Below are 15,738 nucleotides of genomic sequence, written 5' to 3' on the forward strand. Positions count from 1 at the left end.
AATCTGCCTGCTGTCTGTCGTCTACAAGTTGTTCACTCGTGTCATCCTGAATAGAATAGGCAGAACACTAGCCGAAGGGCAACCATGCGAGCAAGCCAGGTTCCGAAGGGGATTTAGCACGAGAGACCATATCCACACAGTGACCAAACTCATTGAAGTTTCTCGAGAGTTCAAGATGCCGCTCTGTCTAACATTCATCAACTTAAAGAAGGCCTTCGATTCTGTTGAGACTAAGGCGGTCATCGAAGCCCTGGCCAAACAGGGCGTTCAAACTCAGTATATCAAAATCCTCCGTGAGCTGTATTGTGGATTCACCACCAGGATCTCAGCATTCTACAAGGAAGTGATCATTGATGTAAAGAGAGGGGTGCGGCAGGGTGATACCATTTCACCAAAACTCTTCAGTGCTGCCCTCGAGAACATCATGCAATGACTGGAATGGGCAGGAATGGGAGTGAAGATAGATGGTTGGCAATTACACCACCTCCACTTCGCTGATGACATAGTTCTCATAACACCAAACATTAACAAAGCGGCACAAATGCTGGCCGACTTCGACCACGAGTGTGGAAAGGTCGGATTGCAGCTGAATCTCAATAAGACGATGCTCATGAAAAATGAACTGGTCCCTGAAGCTCCATTTGCTCTCAATGGAATAAACATCTCTGAATGCAGCAGCTATGTGTATCTGGGTCGAGAAATCAACATGAGGAACGACTTGGTGCCAGAACTGCGCAGGAGGAAGAGAGCAGCGTGGAATGCATTCAAGAGCGTCCAAGACCAAAAAAAAAAAAAAGCAAAAAGAAAAGCGATAGTACAGCGGGTAGGGCGTTTGCCTTGCATGCGGCCGACCCGGTTTTGATCCCCACATCCCATATGGTCCCCCAAGCACCGCCAGGAGTAATTCCTGAGTGCAAAGCCAGGAGTAACCCCTGAGCATCGCTGGGTGTGACCCACCCCCCAAAAAAAGCAAGAGCGTCCAAGAGGTGGTTAAGAGAACGAAGAACCTCTGACTCCAGGCACATCTTTTCGATTCCACCGTTCTTCCTGCACTAACATATGCCTCAGAGACCTGGATGAGAATGCTATTAGGGTATCCCAAAGAGGAATGGAAAGAGCTATGCTGGGAATATCATGTCTCACTCAAGTGAGAGAAGGAATCCAAAGTTCTGACCTCTGTCAACAGTCAAAAATCAGGAATGCTGTCTCGTTTGCCAAGGCATCAAAAATCAGATGGGTTGGTCATGTAATGTGATTCAGAGATGACCGCTGGACTAGAGCTATTACCAACTGGATTCCACAGGACGTCAGAAGACCTCGTGCCACCCACCAACTAGATGGTCAGATTTCTTCGTCAAATCTCTGAGTGAACGACTTGAGGCTCTTCCTGTTCCTGGAGCGAGCAGATATCATTGGGTTGAACTAGCTCTCGACAGGGACAAATGGAGACGTTACTGGTGCCCACTCGAGCAAATCGAAGATCAACGGGACTACAAGTGATACAAGTGATACAAGTATCTTGGCTACTGCAAATAATGCAAATAATTTTTTTCTGTATCTTGGCTATTTCAAATAATGCAAATAATTGCTACAATGAGCATGACTGTGTATATGTTTTTAAATGTATTTTATAGTTGATTACTCAAATGTGGTATGGCTGCACCAACTGTATTTCCATTCTAGTTTATTTACTTATCTTTGAATCCTCCCTACTGTTCTCTATGGATTTCCCATACCACTTATAGTTAATATGGTGGCTACACTAATTTTGATTTCTATCGACATTGTATGAGGGGTTCCTTTACTTCGTATTCTAACACTTGATATTTTTGGTCTTTTTTTTTACTACAGTCTTTAGTCTGTTTTGATAACATGTAAGATGCTATCTTGCTGTGGTTTTGATTTGCATTTCTGACAGTGATTTTGAATACCTTCTTGGTCATTAGTATGTCTATGTCTTCTTTGGAGAAATTTCTGTTCAGACCCTCAGCCTATTTTATAGATTGGATTTTTCAGGTTTTGCTTGCTTATTTGTTGCTAAGTTGTATGAGTCCTTATATAGTTTGAATGTTAACCTCTTGTCAAATATATGATTTGCAAATATTTTCTCCCATGTGTAACTTGCCCTTTTTTGGTTTTGTTTGATGATAATTTTCATTATAGTGCAGAAGATTTTTAGTTTGAGGTCACCCCATTTGGTGTTTTTTGCTTTTGTTTTCTTGCATTTGGGTCAAGTCCATTAAAATACCACTAAGATCAGTATTAAGGAGACTGGGGCTGGAGCGATAGCACAACAGGTAGGGCGTTTGCCTTGCATGCGACCAACCTGGGTTAGATTCCCAGCATCCTATATGGTTCCATAAGCACCACCAGGAGTAATTCCTAAGTGCAGAGCCAGGAATAACCCCTGTGCATCACCAGGTATGACCTAAAAAGAAAAAAAAAAGACTAGCACCTGTTTTCTCCTATGTATTTTATGATTGCAGATTTTATATTCATTTATTTAGTTCATTTAAAGTGAATTTTTTGTATATTACGTTCATTACATGTGATGTTAGGCTGGAGTGATAGCACAGTAGGGCATTTGCCTTGCATGTGGCTGGTTGGGTTCGATTCCTCTGTCCTTCTTGGAGAGCCTGGCAAGCTACTGAGAGTATCTTGCCTGCCCGGCAGAGCCTGGCAAGCTACCCGTGGCATATTCGATATGCCAAAAACAGTAACAACAAGTCTCACAATGGAGATGTTACTGGTGCCCACTCGAGCAAATCGATGAGCAACGGGATGACAGTGACAGTGACATGTGATGTTTTGTACCAGGCCAGGCACCCCTATAAATTGTTGAAGATATTCAATTACATGGTACTTTTTTGACTAAGAGCAATGAGTGTATAATGGAAGTATTGCCAATATTTCACCACTGAAAATCTTGCTCTTATGATATATATACCTTTGATCAAAGATAAAAATATTTTTCAGGGCTTGGGCAATAGCACAGTGAGTAGGGCATTTGCCTTGCACGCGGCTGACCCAGGTTCGATTCCCAGATCCCACGTGGTCCCCCAAGCACTGCCAGGAGTAATTAATTCCTGAGTGCATGATCCAGGAGTAACCACTGTACAGTGTACATTGCCAGGTGTGACCCAAAAAGAAAAAAAAAATTCCTGATTAACTGAAGTAGTGTTACTCACAATATGATTGAATTTTGTCATATAATATTTTGTCATATTATTTAGTCTGCTATCACAAAATGTATTAAGTGTGGGTTGAATCATTTTCCATTCCTAGATGCTGGTGTCAGAGCCCTCAGGGAATAAAAAGAGGATCTAAGTGCTTCCTTTTTGAGGCTACAGAAATTCCCAGAAAGTCCAGCATTTAAACTACAAGGAGAGGCTGTTCAGCACGAGTGGCTTAGTAATTTGAGGTTGCTTGAACTAGAGGGAAAAGGAAGCTGACCCTCTTTTACTCACATAGTGGAAACTGTTCCTTCCTTTCCTTCCCCTGAAAGTTATGCAAGTAGAGATGCTCAGATTATTCCTCTTCTCCTGATTAAGTCAGGTGAGGGTCACTTGATATTAAACTGCTGAAGGGATGATACCGCCGGATCCTCCCAGGGAGACTGGTCCAGGCTGAGAACTCTGTGGCTTTCTTAGAACTGGGACGGGCAGATACCCCTTCTGGCCTGAAGGTCCAGCAGCCTGCAGCCACACCCGACACCCCCCTCCAACTTAGAAGTAGCCCAGTTCTACAACTGAACCTCATAAAACTGCCGACCCACCATATTGTCCTGTGGAGCCCCTGGCCACAGTTACCTCAAATATTCCTGGTAATATCAGCCCAGTCGGAGCACAGCAAATCTGATGGGGAAGTTGCGTAGAAGACCAACAAGCTCAATGAGCCCAAATAGAACACAAAAGGCTCAGCTAGCGCTGACCAGCACAGCAGACCTTAGACAATGTCTAGAAACATCACCATGCCATATAACACATCACAAACGGATGCATTAACCTAAGATTTGATCATTCCGTTTGCCTTTGCAATTTAACTAACAACATGGAGTAAGTTTAATTGTGCCTGCAAGAGGGCCGGCTGGGGGTGGTGGGTGGGAAACTGGGGACATTGGTGGAGGGTCGGTCACTCTGACAGTGGGACTGGTGTTGGATCACTTAATGCCTGAAACAACTGTATTATAAACAACTTGGTAAATCACAGGGTTATAATAAAAAAAATTTTTTTAAAACCTGCTGTAGCACCAGAGCAGCAAAGGCCTCGATTTGGCTGAGACATGAGGGACTGGAGAAAGTGGAGAACAGAAGCATTCCCAGGAGCCTTCTGGGCTTCCACTCCTTGGATGGATTTCCCCTTTGGGTGTATGAGCTTGAGTCCAAGCCAGGGTTTACACCCTCCTCAGGGGGCTTTCTCTTTCGAGCGCTTGTTCTCCCTTGAGCCGTATCTTTCTACGTCTCTTTGCCTGCTGGCTCTTTCAAGCTCATGTTCTCTCTTGAATGCATCTTCCTTTCCTCACATCTGAGTTCATTCAATCAGGGGATTATCTTATAGTTCTAATAATGAAACTATCTCACTTCACTAAATGAATAAATACACCCTCCTAAGAGCAGGCTGCTCCTTAGAAGACAAGAAGTCAAGGAACACAAGAAATCAAGGGACTATAATGTCCACGAGTATGATGATGGGGGTAGGAGTCTTGCAGCTGGACAATGACAGAATCCCTTATGTGAAGAACCAGCCCCTTAGAGGATCTGTTCGTGTGACTGGTCACACAAAGGGCCCCCAATAGCCAGCCAGGACAGGTCAGGAAACAGTGAAGTCCTGCAGGCATGCCCTTCCTCCTTTGAGCAGGTACCACCACCCCAAGCCCCATCATGCCACTCTCCATCCTGTGTAAGAAATAAGAGAGGCCTCTGCACTGCAAGAATCCACAGCCTCAAGGCCAAGCATGCTGTGGCCAGGACAGTGAAGCATCAGAAACGAAACCAAAGTGGAGATCAATAGGTCAAGATAGTATGAGTAAGGAGCAAGTGAAAATTCAAGAATGAAATGAATAAACTAGAATAAGTACCATGGATCCAATCATCAAATAAAGTGCAGTTCTTGGCCAACAAATAAAAATGGACAAAAGTAGAGGTCAATAATGTTTCTATGGGGATGGGTGTTTGATCATTGTGAGATTGTAACCCAAACGTGAAAGCTTGTAATTATCTCACGGTGATAAAATTTTCAAAATTAAATTAAATTAAAAGTAAATTAAAAAAATAATGTTTCTATGGGCAATATTTTAAAGTTTGCTTTATAAGAGTTTAAGAAGAAATTGTATGAAGAAAAATTGTGTAAAAAACATGCATTAATTTTGAAATCAGGTTAGCTTCTAATTCAGGATTATACAGGATTATCCAGTCTGTACAATCCTATACATTCAGGATGGTAACTCTCTCTCTGGTTTTTATGTTAAACCTGGTGGTGCTGGGGGCTATTCCTGAATCAGTCCTCAACAGTCCATATGGAGGTTATGCAAAACCATATGAAGTACTGGGGATAAAACCCAGACTTCCTGCACACAAAGTTATGTTCCGGCCCAGTAAGCTATATCTCTAGCAGTATATGAAGACTCTTAACCAAACTCACTATATATTAAGTTAGTGAGTTAAATGGATTCGTTTTTATGTTGAACCATCTTTGCATTCCTTGTTACACATACACACACAATTTGGTTTAATGACTGATAATCTCATTACACTATGTGCCAGGTACTAGATTTGTATTAACTCATGCAATCCTCACTCACTCTAATCTACAGATGATACAATTATTCAGAATTTACAAATAAGAATATTGGTGCACATAGAGATTAAAGTGATTTGGCAAAGACCATGCAGCCGATTTATGGTACAACTGGGCTGTGAATATAGGAAGTCAGATTCCAGAGACAGTGATAACACCCACTAATCCACGACTGGACTTTAACTGTTCTGTTTCTTTACCTGGGGGCTATACCTGGGAGTATTCAAGGACTACTCCCAGCTCTGTGCTACCACTGGTGCTCCAGAAGCCATGTGGTACTGGGTATTGAATCTGGGTCTCCCACATATGAAACACGTATTCAATCCTTCGACTTATCACACCATTCGAGGACTGGGATATTCCTTACTCCAGCTTTTGGAGTATATGCTCTATATCTCTTAATTATCCTGGTGCCAGTGGCCACCGGAGACATATTCTTCCCATGACTGAAGAAATCAAGGAGACCAGGTTACATGTTAAATGTTACAGGGGCGAGCTCCAGTTGGCTCAAGGGCTGCTTTGTTGACATGTAGGAGGGTCCATTTGTTCCATTTGTTTTAAAGCTGATGCTCCCTTCATGTTACTCATAGGCTCACGGCCAAGCCAAATATCAAAGGTTGTTTATGCCACATCTCCTAGTGAGCAATTCTGGTAAGCACCATGGCAAAAAGCAGGAACACACAAATTTATGAGAAAGAAAGTAAAAATAACAACAGTAGTGCTCCGAACTACCATGGGCACAGTGATGAAACGTTTTTTTTGTTTTGTTTTGTTTTGTTTTTGCCAAGAACTGACAAAAAATCATATGATTAGCTCCATAGTTAAATCTTTATTCTAGCATGCAGTCAATTCATGGCACAACTAGGATTGAATATAGGAAATCGGATTCCAGAGACAGTTGATAATACCCACTAATCCACGACTGGACTTGTGGATTAATTTCAGCATTAAATTTTCACTTACTCTTTATTCATACTATCTTGACAAATATCCATTTGTTGCATAGAATTGACATTCCTTGGGGGACTATTGCTGCACATATGTGGCAGGTCACTCTTGCTCAGCTTGTTTTCTGCTGTGTTCAAGCATGTTAACGAGGCAGATGCAAATTGGTCTCATAGCCAGTTGGGCAAATAATGAGGTACCAGAGTAAGGACAAGATCCGTTGTTGCTTATGTGTCTCCACAGTGAGCTAGCTTGTGTTGAGTAGTTGAGACATCAAAAAAAAAAACCCATATTTTCAACTTGGTTGGCATAAATGTTAAGATTAAATAGTAATCATCATAGAAAAAAATAATAGTAATAGCATAAATTCAAAGCCCAAATCCAGGAGATGACAGACTGGGCTTCCATGAGTGTCTGGACCCTGATCAAGTGGGCATTTTCAAAAATCCTTGACATATGCTCTGATTCCTGCCCTCATCCAGGAGATGCCTCCTCAGGGCAGAGGCTCACCCACTCCCCAGACTCCCTCCCGGCCCAGAGCACAGGCTCCTGCGCCTGCCTTTCCTCAACCCCACTCCCCAAGTCAGCCTTCCTCAAAGTCTGGCGCATATATAGGGTGCTGGTGTCATGTCCTTCTCTCTGTTTCAAGTGTCCATCCTCATATTTGCTCTAAGGGGTGAATGTTCTTTGTCCGGAAAACACCCTTTCCTTTACAACGGGTACCTCTTAGCGCTTCCCTCAGAACAGGAATCTGGGAGGGCTGCCCACGGGGGAGGGGGCCCTGAGTATACAGGGCTGACGACCCTACAGAAGCGGAAAAACCAATCACGAGGCTTGTTTCCCAGGGAGTCGCCCAGCCACCCTCATCCCGTTCCCCCACGAGGAAAAAAGCAAACCTCTCTAGTTGTTTGATGAGATGGAGTGTTTGAAAAGTGAGTTTAGTTTTGGGTGAGGACAGGAATCGGGACATATTGTCAAGGCTTGGAAAAGACCCACTGGATCAGGGTCTGGAGATAAACACTGGACACTTGTGGAAGCCCAGGAGTGGGGCAGCTGAGAGCTGGTCCGGTATGTCCTCCTGCGCCTGGCTGCTGCCTCTCCCCCAACGCTCTCCATGGAGCTTCCTGGGAGGTGCTCTGGACGGGACGCAGGAGGTGAATCAGTGCAGCTCTGGCCCTGGAAAAGTAAAAGTGCTGGAAAAGAGGAGACAGGGGCAAGCTCCAGCGGGCTCAAGGGCTGCTTTGTCGCCGTGTAGGAAGGTCCGTTTGTTCTGTAAGGGTTTACTGAGCGTTTTTCTTATTTTGTTATTGAGCATTTCCTGTTCCTGGTACCCTTCCAGGTATGGCTACAGCTGCTAGGCAGCACGACACCGTCTTCTGATCAAGTTTTGTTCCAAAGGAGTGGGTGCAAGTTCCATCACTGTCACTGTCATCCCGTTGTTCATCATTGGCTCGAGCAGGCACCAGTAATGTCTCCATTGTGAGACTTGTTACTTGTTTTTGGCATATCCAATACACCACGCATAGCTTGCCAGGCTCTGCCGTATGGGCGAGACACTCTCGGTAGCTTGCCGGGCTCTCCCAGAGGGGCGGAGGAATCGAACCTGGATCGGCCACGAGCAAGGAAAATGCCCTACTTGCTGCGCTATCCCTCCAGCCCGCAAGGTCCATGAAATAAGATAATTTTGTCTTTGCTTCTAGCCAATTAGTATTCCATTGTGTCTACATACCATAGGCTTTTTGTTTTTAATCCAGTCATCTGTTCTTGGACACTGGGTTTGTTTCCATATTTTGGCTATGGTGATTAACACTGCAATGGTCATAGGAACACAGGTATCTTTTTTGAAGAGTTTTTGGTCATTGAGGTAGAAAAACCATTCTACAAAGAGATCAAATCCAGCCCATTAAAGCAAGGAATTACAATTTAAAGACAGAGTAACTTCTGGAATGTTTAGAGAAAACCTTTTCTTCAGAGATAATATTTCAGTTGGAATCTAAATAATAGTTTATTTTTTTTCTTTTCTTCTTTTTCTTTTTTTTTTTGGTCTTTATTTTCTTTTTGTTTTTTCTTTTTTCTCTCTCTCTGTTAAGAATCTAAATGATAGTGATCAAACACAGAGGGAAATGTTCCCGCCACGCACTGTGACAGCAAATACCCACATTCACCTTCAAAGCAAAGTTGCCTCAAAATACTTCTCCCCTCTGCTCAGCCTCATGACATCCCCGAAAAAGATTTCTGACAAGTAACAAATGTTCTGAAGAGAAGGGAGAAAAGAGGTGGCATAATTGTCCCCACAACCTTTTAGTAAACCAAGCAAATGAGGGGGTACAGTGGGGTCCAAGATCTAATCTAGTCCAAACAACTGAGAGAAAAGTGTGCCTCTGTGTGTGTGTGTGTGTGTGTGTGTGTATGCGTGCACGCACACATGCACATCTGTGTGTGCAAGCATGCATTTGCTTGTTGGGTAAAATGTTCATGCAACGGCTCCTCCAAAATTACGTACTGGATGGAACTCTGCTGAGAGATGCAATTCTAGGGGACCCATGTCACCTGGTTGCAGAGAAGGGCATGCGGGAGGGCCCACAGAGGTGTGCAGGGCATTCAAGCCGAGACCTTGCACCTTGCCCAGGACTGTGCTGGAGATCCTGTCAGTAGCCCTGGCAGGCTGTCAGTAAACAGCAGCTCTAAGGATGGTTGTTTATTAACAGGGAGTGAAGGCCAGTCTGGCACCGCCTCGGCCACCAGGCTCACTAGGCCCCACGTCACTGAAGCGTCTGACAGATTTGGCTTCGAGGACCAGCTTCATGGGCACAGCCAGCACTCTGAGAACCTCGTAAGTCATTTCTGCCCCTGGTGAGGTCCAGGCAGGGGTCCAGATGGGGTTTTCAGGTCCACTCCAGGCCTCTATCACCAGGTGTTGGTGTCCCTTCTGAATCTACCTGATCTGCAATTTGAGGGAATTTTCAGCCAAAGGGAAGATTGGACGTGGGGTGTGATTGTTCTTAAAATGGGAGGAGGGGTGTGAGTGTGTGTGTGTGTGTGTATGTGTGTGACAGAGAGAGAGAGAGAGAGAGAGAGAGAGAGAGAGAGAGAGAGAGAGAGAGTCAAAGAAGAGATTCATTAAGTTTGTTTCTGGGGCCAAAGTGACAGCACAGCAGGTAGGGTGTTTACCTTGCTCGCAGCCAACTCAGGTTTGATCCCCGGCTTCCCATACAGTCCCCCAAGCACCGCCAGGAGTAATTTCTGAGTGCAGAGCCAGGAGCAACTCCTGAATATCGCTGGGTATAGCTGTCACACCCCCATCAATAAGTAAATAACAACAGAAAGTTCCCTTCCAACTTGCTTCCCACTTCGTCCTGGAGGAAGGCAAGAGTTAAGGGTACTGACAACTACAGGGACATCATTATGTGACACAGGTCTGGACACTGGGGTGGGAGGCCAGAATAGTGTGGAGATACCCCTACAGCAGGGCTTTCAAAGTTTGTGGGATGAGAGGCCAGAGTAGCAAAGGCCAGGGTGCAATCTGACAGCCACATGGGGCCAGAGAACTGGGGAGGTGGCACTCACAAATTCTGCCAGGAGCAGCCCTGGCCTCCTGCCAGGCCTTGGGCCAGCTATTTTAGGAGTCTGAACCTGGCTGGTGAAAATAATAATAATAATAACAATAATAATAATCTCTCACAGGGAAATCTCAAACCAAGAGAAAAAAAACCTAAGTCTCATCTGTTCTGAGGATCAAACCCTGTCTCAACCCACCAAGTACCGAGAGAGAGAGAGAGAGAGAGAGAGGTGAGAGGGAGAAAGAGAGAGAGAGAAGCATGGGGAAGGGAGGGACAGAGGGAGAGAGAGGGAAAGAAAGAGAGATGGAGAGAGGGAGAGGGAGAAAGAGAGAGAGAGAGAGAGAGAGAGAGAGAGAGAGAGAGAGGAAACTGCTGAGGTTCTGAAGGCAGCTGGGCACTCCAGAGTGGAAATTATGGACATTGGTGTGAAAAATCCAAAAGATGTCATAAGCCAGGTCCCACCAAGGAATGGATCTTGTGGGACTTCAGGTCTCCTGTCAGATTCTGAGTTTAGCACTGAGGGGATTTGGAGAAATGAACATCCTCTTTGACCTCAGAAAAGAGAGTTGAGAACAACAGAAGTTTCCTGCAAGTCAGTCTGCTTTGCTCCTGTGCCAGGTACCCAAGACAGGATGAGTCTGTCATTTCCAGACCCCCAGACTCTCCGGCCTGGGCTGCCTAACTTAGAAAGCCTGTTCCCACAGAGGATGGGCTCCAAGCACACCCCTCTTGCTTAGCCTTTAGTTCAGCCTGGTCCAACTCAACTCCCTTTGACTGATCTCTGCCTAGCAACCTGGGAGGGACTCAGAGTCAGGGCCTATGACACTGACTCAGGGGCCCACAACCCTGACCACAGAGTCTGGCCCCCACCCCGCCAGCGCTGACCAGATGAAAGGCAAGGCAGTGATTTTCCCTGATTTTCCTCCACGCCAGGGTCAGGAGCATGTTTCTGAGGCCCTCGCTTGCTGTCTTCCTTTTGTGCGTGGTGACAGCCTCCTGCTCTGCGCCCCAGAACTGTGAAGATGTTCAAAAGACCTGTTCAGTGATTGCCTGCAACACCCCAGGCCGAGATGGGCGAGACGGACCCAAGGGAGAAAAGGGAGAGCCAGGTATACGAGGCAGGCTGCTCTGTCCCTGCAGGGGACCCCACCCCCAGACACGAGCTGGCGCACCCTTCATGCTGGTGAATGGCACAGAAGAATCTGCTTGCAAAATATTTCTCTCCAAATATCAAAGATTTTTCTCTCCAAATATCAAATATCTCCAAATATCAAAGTCCTCTGAGATTCTACCTCTTCACTCAGGGCTTGCCTGAGGGTCTCTTGAGAAGGGGTGTTTGCATGTTTGGGGACCCAGGACAGGCCATCCCCTAGAGTGCACAAGGCTTTTTCTTCTTGGGGTCAACACTAGCTCATTGGAGGTTTCCTGGGGACTCTTTGAGTGGAGGATTTTGCTTTTGCAGAAAGAAAATATCAGTGAGCTCTCAGGCCACATTTCCTTGTTCTTCCAATAGGAGAAGGGCTCAGAGGTCTGCAGGGCCCTCCCGGGAAACTGGGACCTCCAGGAATTCAGGGCCCCCCCGGGATTCCAGGGCCCAAGGGTCCCAAAGGAGATCAAGGAGACTGTTCAGGTAAGGAGCCCTTCCTGGTGTGGTGTGGGTTGGGGCACGCAGGGCCCAGACCAGTGGACCAGTGGAGGGGTCCCTTCTTCTGATCCCTGATGGAGATACTCTACATCCAAACCTGGTGGTGCCAGATACATGTCAGGGTCTTGAGGGGGTTCCCTCCCCTGCCTGACTATATCAGCTTCTTGAATTGTGTTGTTTTGCTCAGTGTCATCTATGATGTTGTAATATTGAGGGAAAATAAAACAAATTCCTGGTCAAAGGATTCCTCCACCAACCTTGTGGAGTCTACATGGGTTTTCTCCCACATTCCAAACATACGAGCACTAAGTTCACTAACATGCCTCTATTGTCTTAGTGTGTGTGGTTGGGGCGTGGGGGGGTGGTTCAGGGAGACGCAAATGTGCACACATGCAGGAGTGCATCCTGTCATGAAGGATGTCCTGTCCAGTGTTGCTTTATCTAATGTTTAAGGTTACATAACAGGGGCTGGAGCGCTAGCACAACGGGTAGGGCATTTGCCTTGCACACAGCCGATCCGGGTTCGATTCCCAGTATCCCATATGGTCCCCTGAGCACCACCAGGGATAATTCCTGAGTGCATGAGCCAGGAGTAACCCCTGTGCTTTGCCGGGTGTGACCCAAAAGCAAAATTTTTAAAAAATTTTAAAAAGTTTAGATAACAATTAGATAAACATTATTGTTCAGTGGAGCCATAGCAGAGGAGACGGGTGCTTGTCTTGAATGCTGATCACAGAGCCAGAGTTAGCCCCTGAGCACTGCTGGGTGTGGCTCAATCTCACCCCCTAGCCCCCACCAAGTGCTTGACGTCTTTAAAACATTGACTATGATTTTGGTTTTCTTGGGGAGGAGGGCATATCCTAAGGATGCTTAAGATCAACTCCTGCCAGTGCTCTGGGGACCATGTGGTTGAAGAAAGAACGAGGGGGTTCCCATATGTCAAGCACATCTCCGACTTTATGAGCTCTCTCTCTCTATGGCACCATTAGTGATAGTTTTGTGAACAGAAATGTATCATGGGAAATTAACTCTTGATTTTGTCTGTCTACAGTAAATTGTTATATGTCATTTCACTTAAAGTCCTTTTCCAAGGGCCTCTCGTCAAGGTTATATGCGGATGTGACACCGTGCAGGCCTCCCGGCCCTGTCGGGTCTCTGGCTGAGTCTTTCTACAAATAAGACAGGTTCTCCTCTAGGTGAAACCATCCTGTGTTGGCTTCAGTTACTAGGAAGAAAAATGGTCTTCTTGAGTCTCTTGTCCCAAGAGCGGCAGGAACAGTCTGCCTCTCAATAGTTTGAGGTTCTGTCTGGCAAGCACACGTTCCTGATTCAAACCAGAGGCCTCCTGCAAGCACCAAGGCAATCCAGAGGTCCTGCCATGAACAGCCCTGATGAAAAAAAGTCTAAAAGATGGCTCAGTGGCTTCAAAAGCTCCTGGGAACAGCATGGGGGAACTGAGGTTAATCTCCAGGGCCATATATGGCACAATTCTTTCCCAGACTCAATCCCCGGCACCCCATATAATCCCACAAATCCTGCCAGGAGTGATCCCTGAATGCAGAACCAGGAGTAAGTCCTGAGCACAACCAGATGTAGTGGAACGCCTAGAAAATGGGACAGCAACTTATTTCAAAGTGAAATAAAGTCAGTATCAAGAAAATTTAAATTAGTATTATTTGTCCAGCATCAGTCAAATGAATAGAAGTATAAAGAGTGTTCCTGGAATTAAAAACAAGAGAGAATGATTATAAGATTCTTTTTCAGGGATCCAAACAATAGTACACTGGGTAAGGCCTTGCATATGACTGACCTGGGTTAAATCCCCAGCACTACAAATAGTCCCCAGAGCCCGAGCACAAAGCCAGGAGTAAGCCCTGAACACTATCAGGTATGCCCCCCCACCCAAATAAAATAATTAAAAAAGAAAGAATTGGACTTATCATACAATAATAATAACCTTACAATATGTGAGAAAAAGATCCAGAGCTATAATTGAATAGCTTTCATTATAATAGCTATTATTATTTTTTTTCATTGTTGTTTCATAGTCATTATAGAGCTGTGATTCAGAAGAGTTACTAGGGTAGATGGAAATTCAGTTCTTTTCCCTTTTGCTCCTTTTTGTTTTTTCCATTTTTCTGAATGAATCATACTCTTCAGAAAGTTCTTTGCCTTCCTCTGGCGCTCCACTGTCTAACACAGCACCCTCTCTCAGTAAGTGCCCTTCTCCTACTGTTTTGTAGCTGTGGAGGCCACGTTGGCTCGCTTAGAGCAAGAAATGAGAAGCCTGAAATCAGAGCTGGACAGAGTCAAAAATCGTAAGTGTGTTTTCTGATCTCAGTGCTCCAGGCTTCGGAAGAGCAGAAAAGGACTAATAGCTAGGAACACACTTGGCGCTGGAGTGTGGGTCGCCGTTTTCTCATATTCTAGGTTCACTCAACCATTCTTTCAGTCCTTCTTGAGAGAATTAGAGGTGGTGGGTTTGGCACTATTTTTCAGAGACCAGTGTCTCCCAGGGGAGGATTCTTTCACCTGCTATCCTGGGTGGGTCTCCAAGTTCAACCTCTCCCGTCTTTTGTAATTTCAGTGCAAAGCTTCTCCTTGGGCAAAAAGAATGGGAAGAAGTGGTATGTAACCAACAGGGAAAAAATGCCTTTTGTCCAAGCGAAGTCACTGTGTGCTCAGCATCAGGCCACCATCGCCACCCCCAAGAACGCTGAGGAGAACCAAGCCATTCAGAATGTGGCCAACGACTCTGCCTTCCTGGGCATCACAGATATGCAGACGGAAGGCCAGTTTATGTATGTGACTGGAGGGAGGATCACCTACAGCAACTGGAAGACGAATGAGCCTAATAATCACGGGTCAGGGGAGGACTGTGTGATCCTCTTAAAAGAAGGCATCTGGAACGACGTCTCCTGCTCATCGTCCTACCTGGTTGTCTGTGAATTCCCAGCCTGAGAACATGGCTTCCTTCCCGCTGAGTTCTCTGTTGCTCTGAAAGGGAATTTGATGCTGGTTTTACCAATGCCAGGTGTTGGCATAGGCGGGTTTCCTCACTCACACACACACACACACAAACACACACACACACAGAGGTACTCACACATCACATACATATACCACTGTGTTGTAGTTGTGAGGGTAGTTGAGAACAAAGTTGGCCTTCTGGCATTCCTGGGTCTGGTTTGATTTACCAGCAGCACAAGAGGGGACAAATGGTTGGGTAGGCTGTGTCCCTCTCCACAAGACATCACTGGTGGTTTCATTTCCTCCCCAGCCAGCATCCAAATCCTTCTTTCTTGCAGTTCAAAGTTTAGTTACTCCATTGTTAGTAGATATAAGAGAGAAGCGCTGTGAAAGAGGAGTTTTGCACCCTGCAGGCCAAGTCTTGCAGTATTGTCCCCTCTGCGAAGGAAGCTTCCCTTCTGAGCAGGCTTCTGATGCAAGCTCGACCCCCAGGCCAGCTCTTCACCATGGATGTTTTTCACTAACGGGAGTGGGAGGGAGATGACATGATACAGAACTCAGACTGACGTCTGGCCAAAGAGTGAATTACAGCTCCAACTATACCATCCGAAAAAGGAATAGATATGTCCTAAATGGGCCAAAAGCCACTTTTGCTGAATGAAATATTGTTGGTAAAATTAGCATTCCATGGTATTATTTTTTATAACTAAAGAAAACCCTTTCATGTAATCAGTGCTTGGTGACTATCTGTTGAGTGGATTCCCCCAGCGGGTGGATGTGTGTGGGATACAGCTGGAACCACTGATACAGGGTAGAGTTGTC

General features: G+C 45.5%; 1 protein-coding gene across 1 annotated transcript; it reads left to right on the forward strand.

The window, feature by feature from the left end:
- The first annotated feature begins 9,510 nt into the window (after nucleotides 1-9,510).
- On the forward strand, nucleotides 9,511-15,314 carry LOC101540995 (mannose-binding protein A-like). The gene is made up of 5 exons (XM_004607431.2): nucleotides 9,511-9,574; nucleotides 11,235-11,410; nucleotides 11,815-11,931; nucleotides 14,190-14,264; nucleotides 14,534-15,314. The coding sequence occupies exons 1-5, from the start codon at nucleotides 9,546-9,548 to the stop codon at nucleotides 14,905-14,907; spliced, it is 771 nt and encodes a 256-aa protein (XP_004607488.2). The 5' UTR covers nucleotides 9,511-9,545; the 3' UTR covers nucleotides 14,908-15,314.
- Nucleotides 15,315-15,738: the final 424 nt, after the last annotated feature.

This window comes from Sorex araneus, chromosome 11 (genome assembly GCF_027595985.1).
Source record: "Sorex araneus isolate mSorAra2 chromosome 11, mSorAra2.pri, whole genome shotgun sequence".
Taxonomy (NCBI): domain Eukaryota; kingdom Metazoa; phylum Chordata; class Mammalia; order Eulipotyphla; family Soricidae; genus Sorex; species Sorex araneus.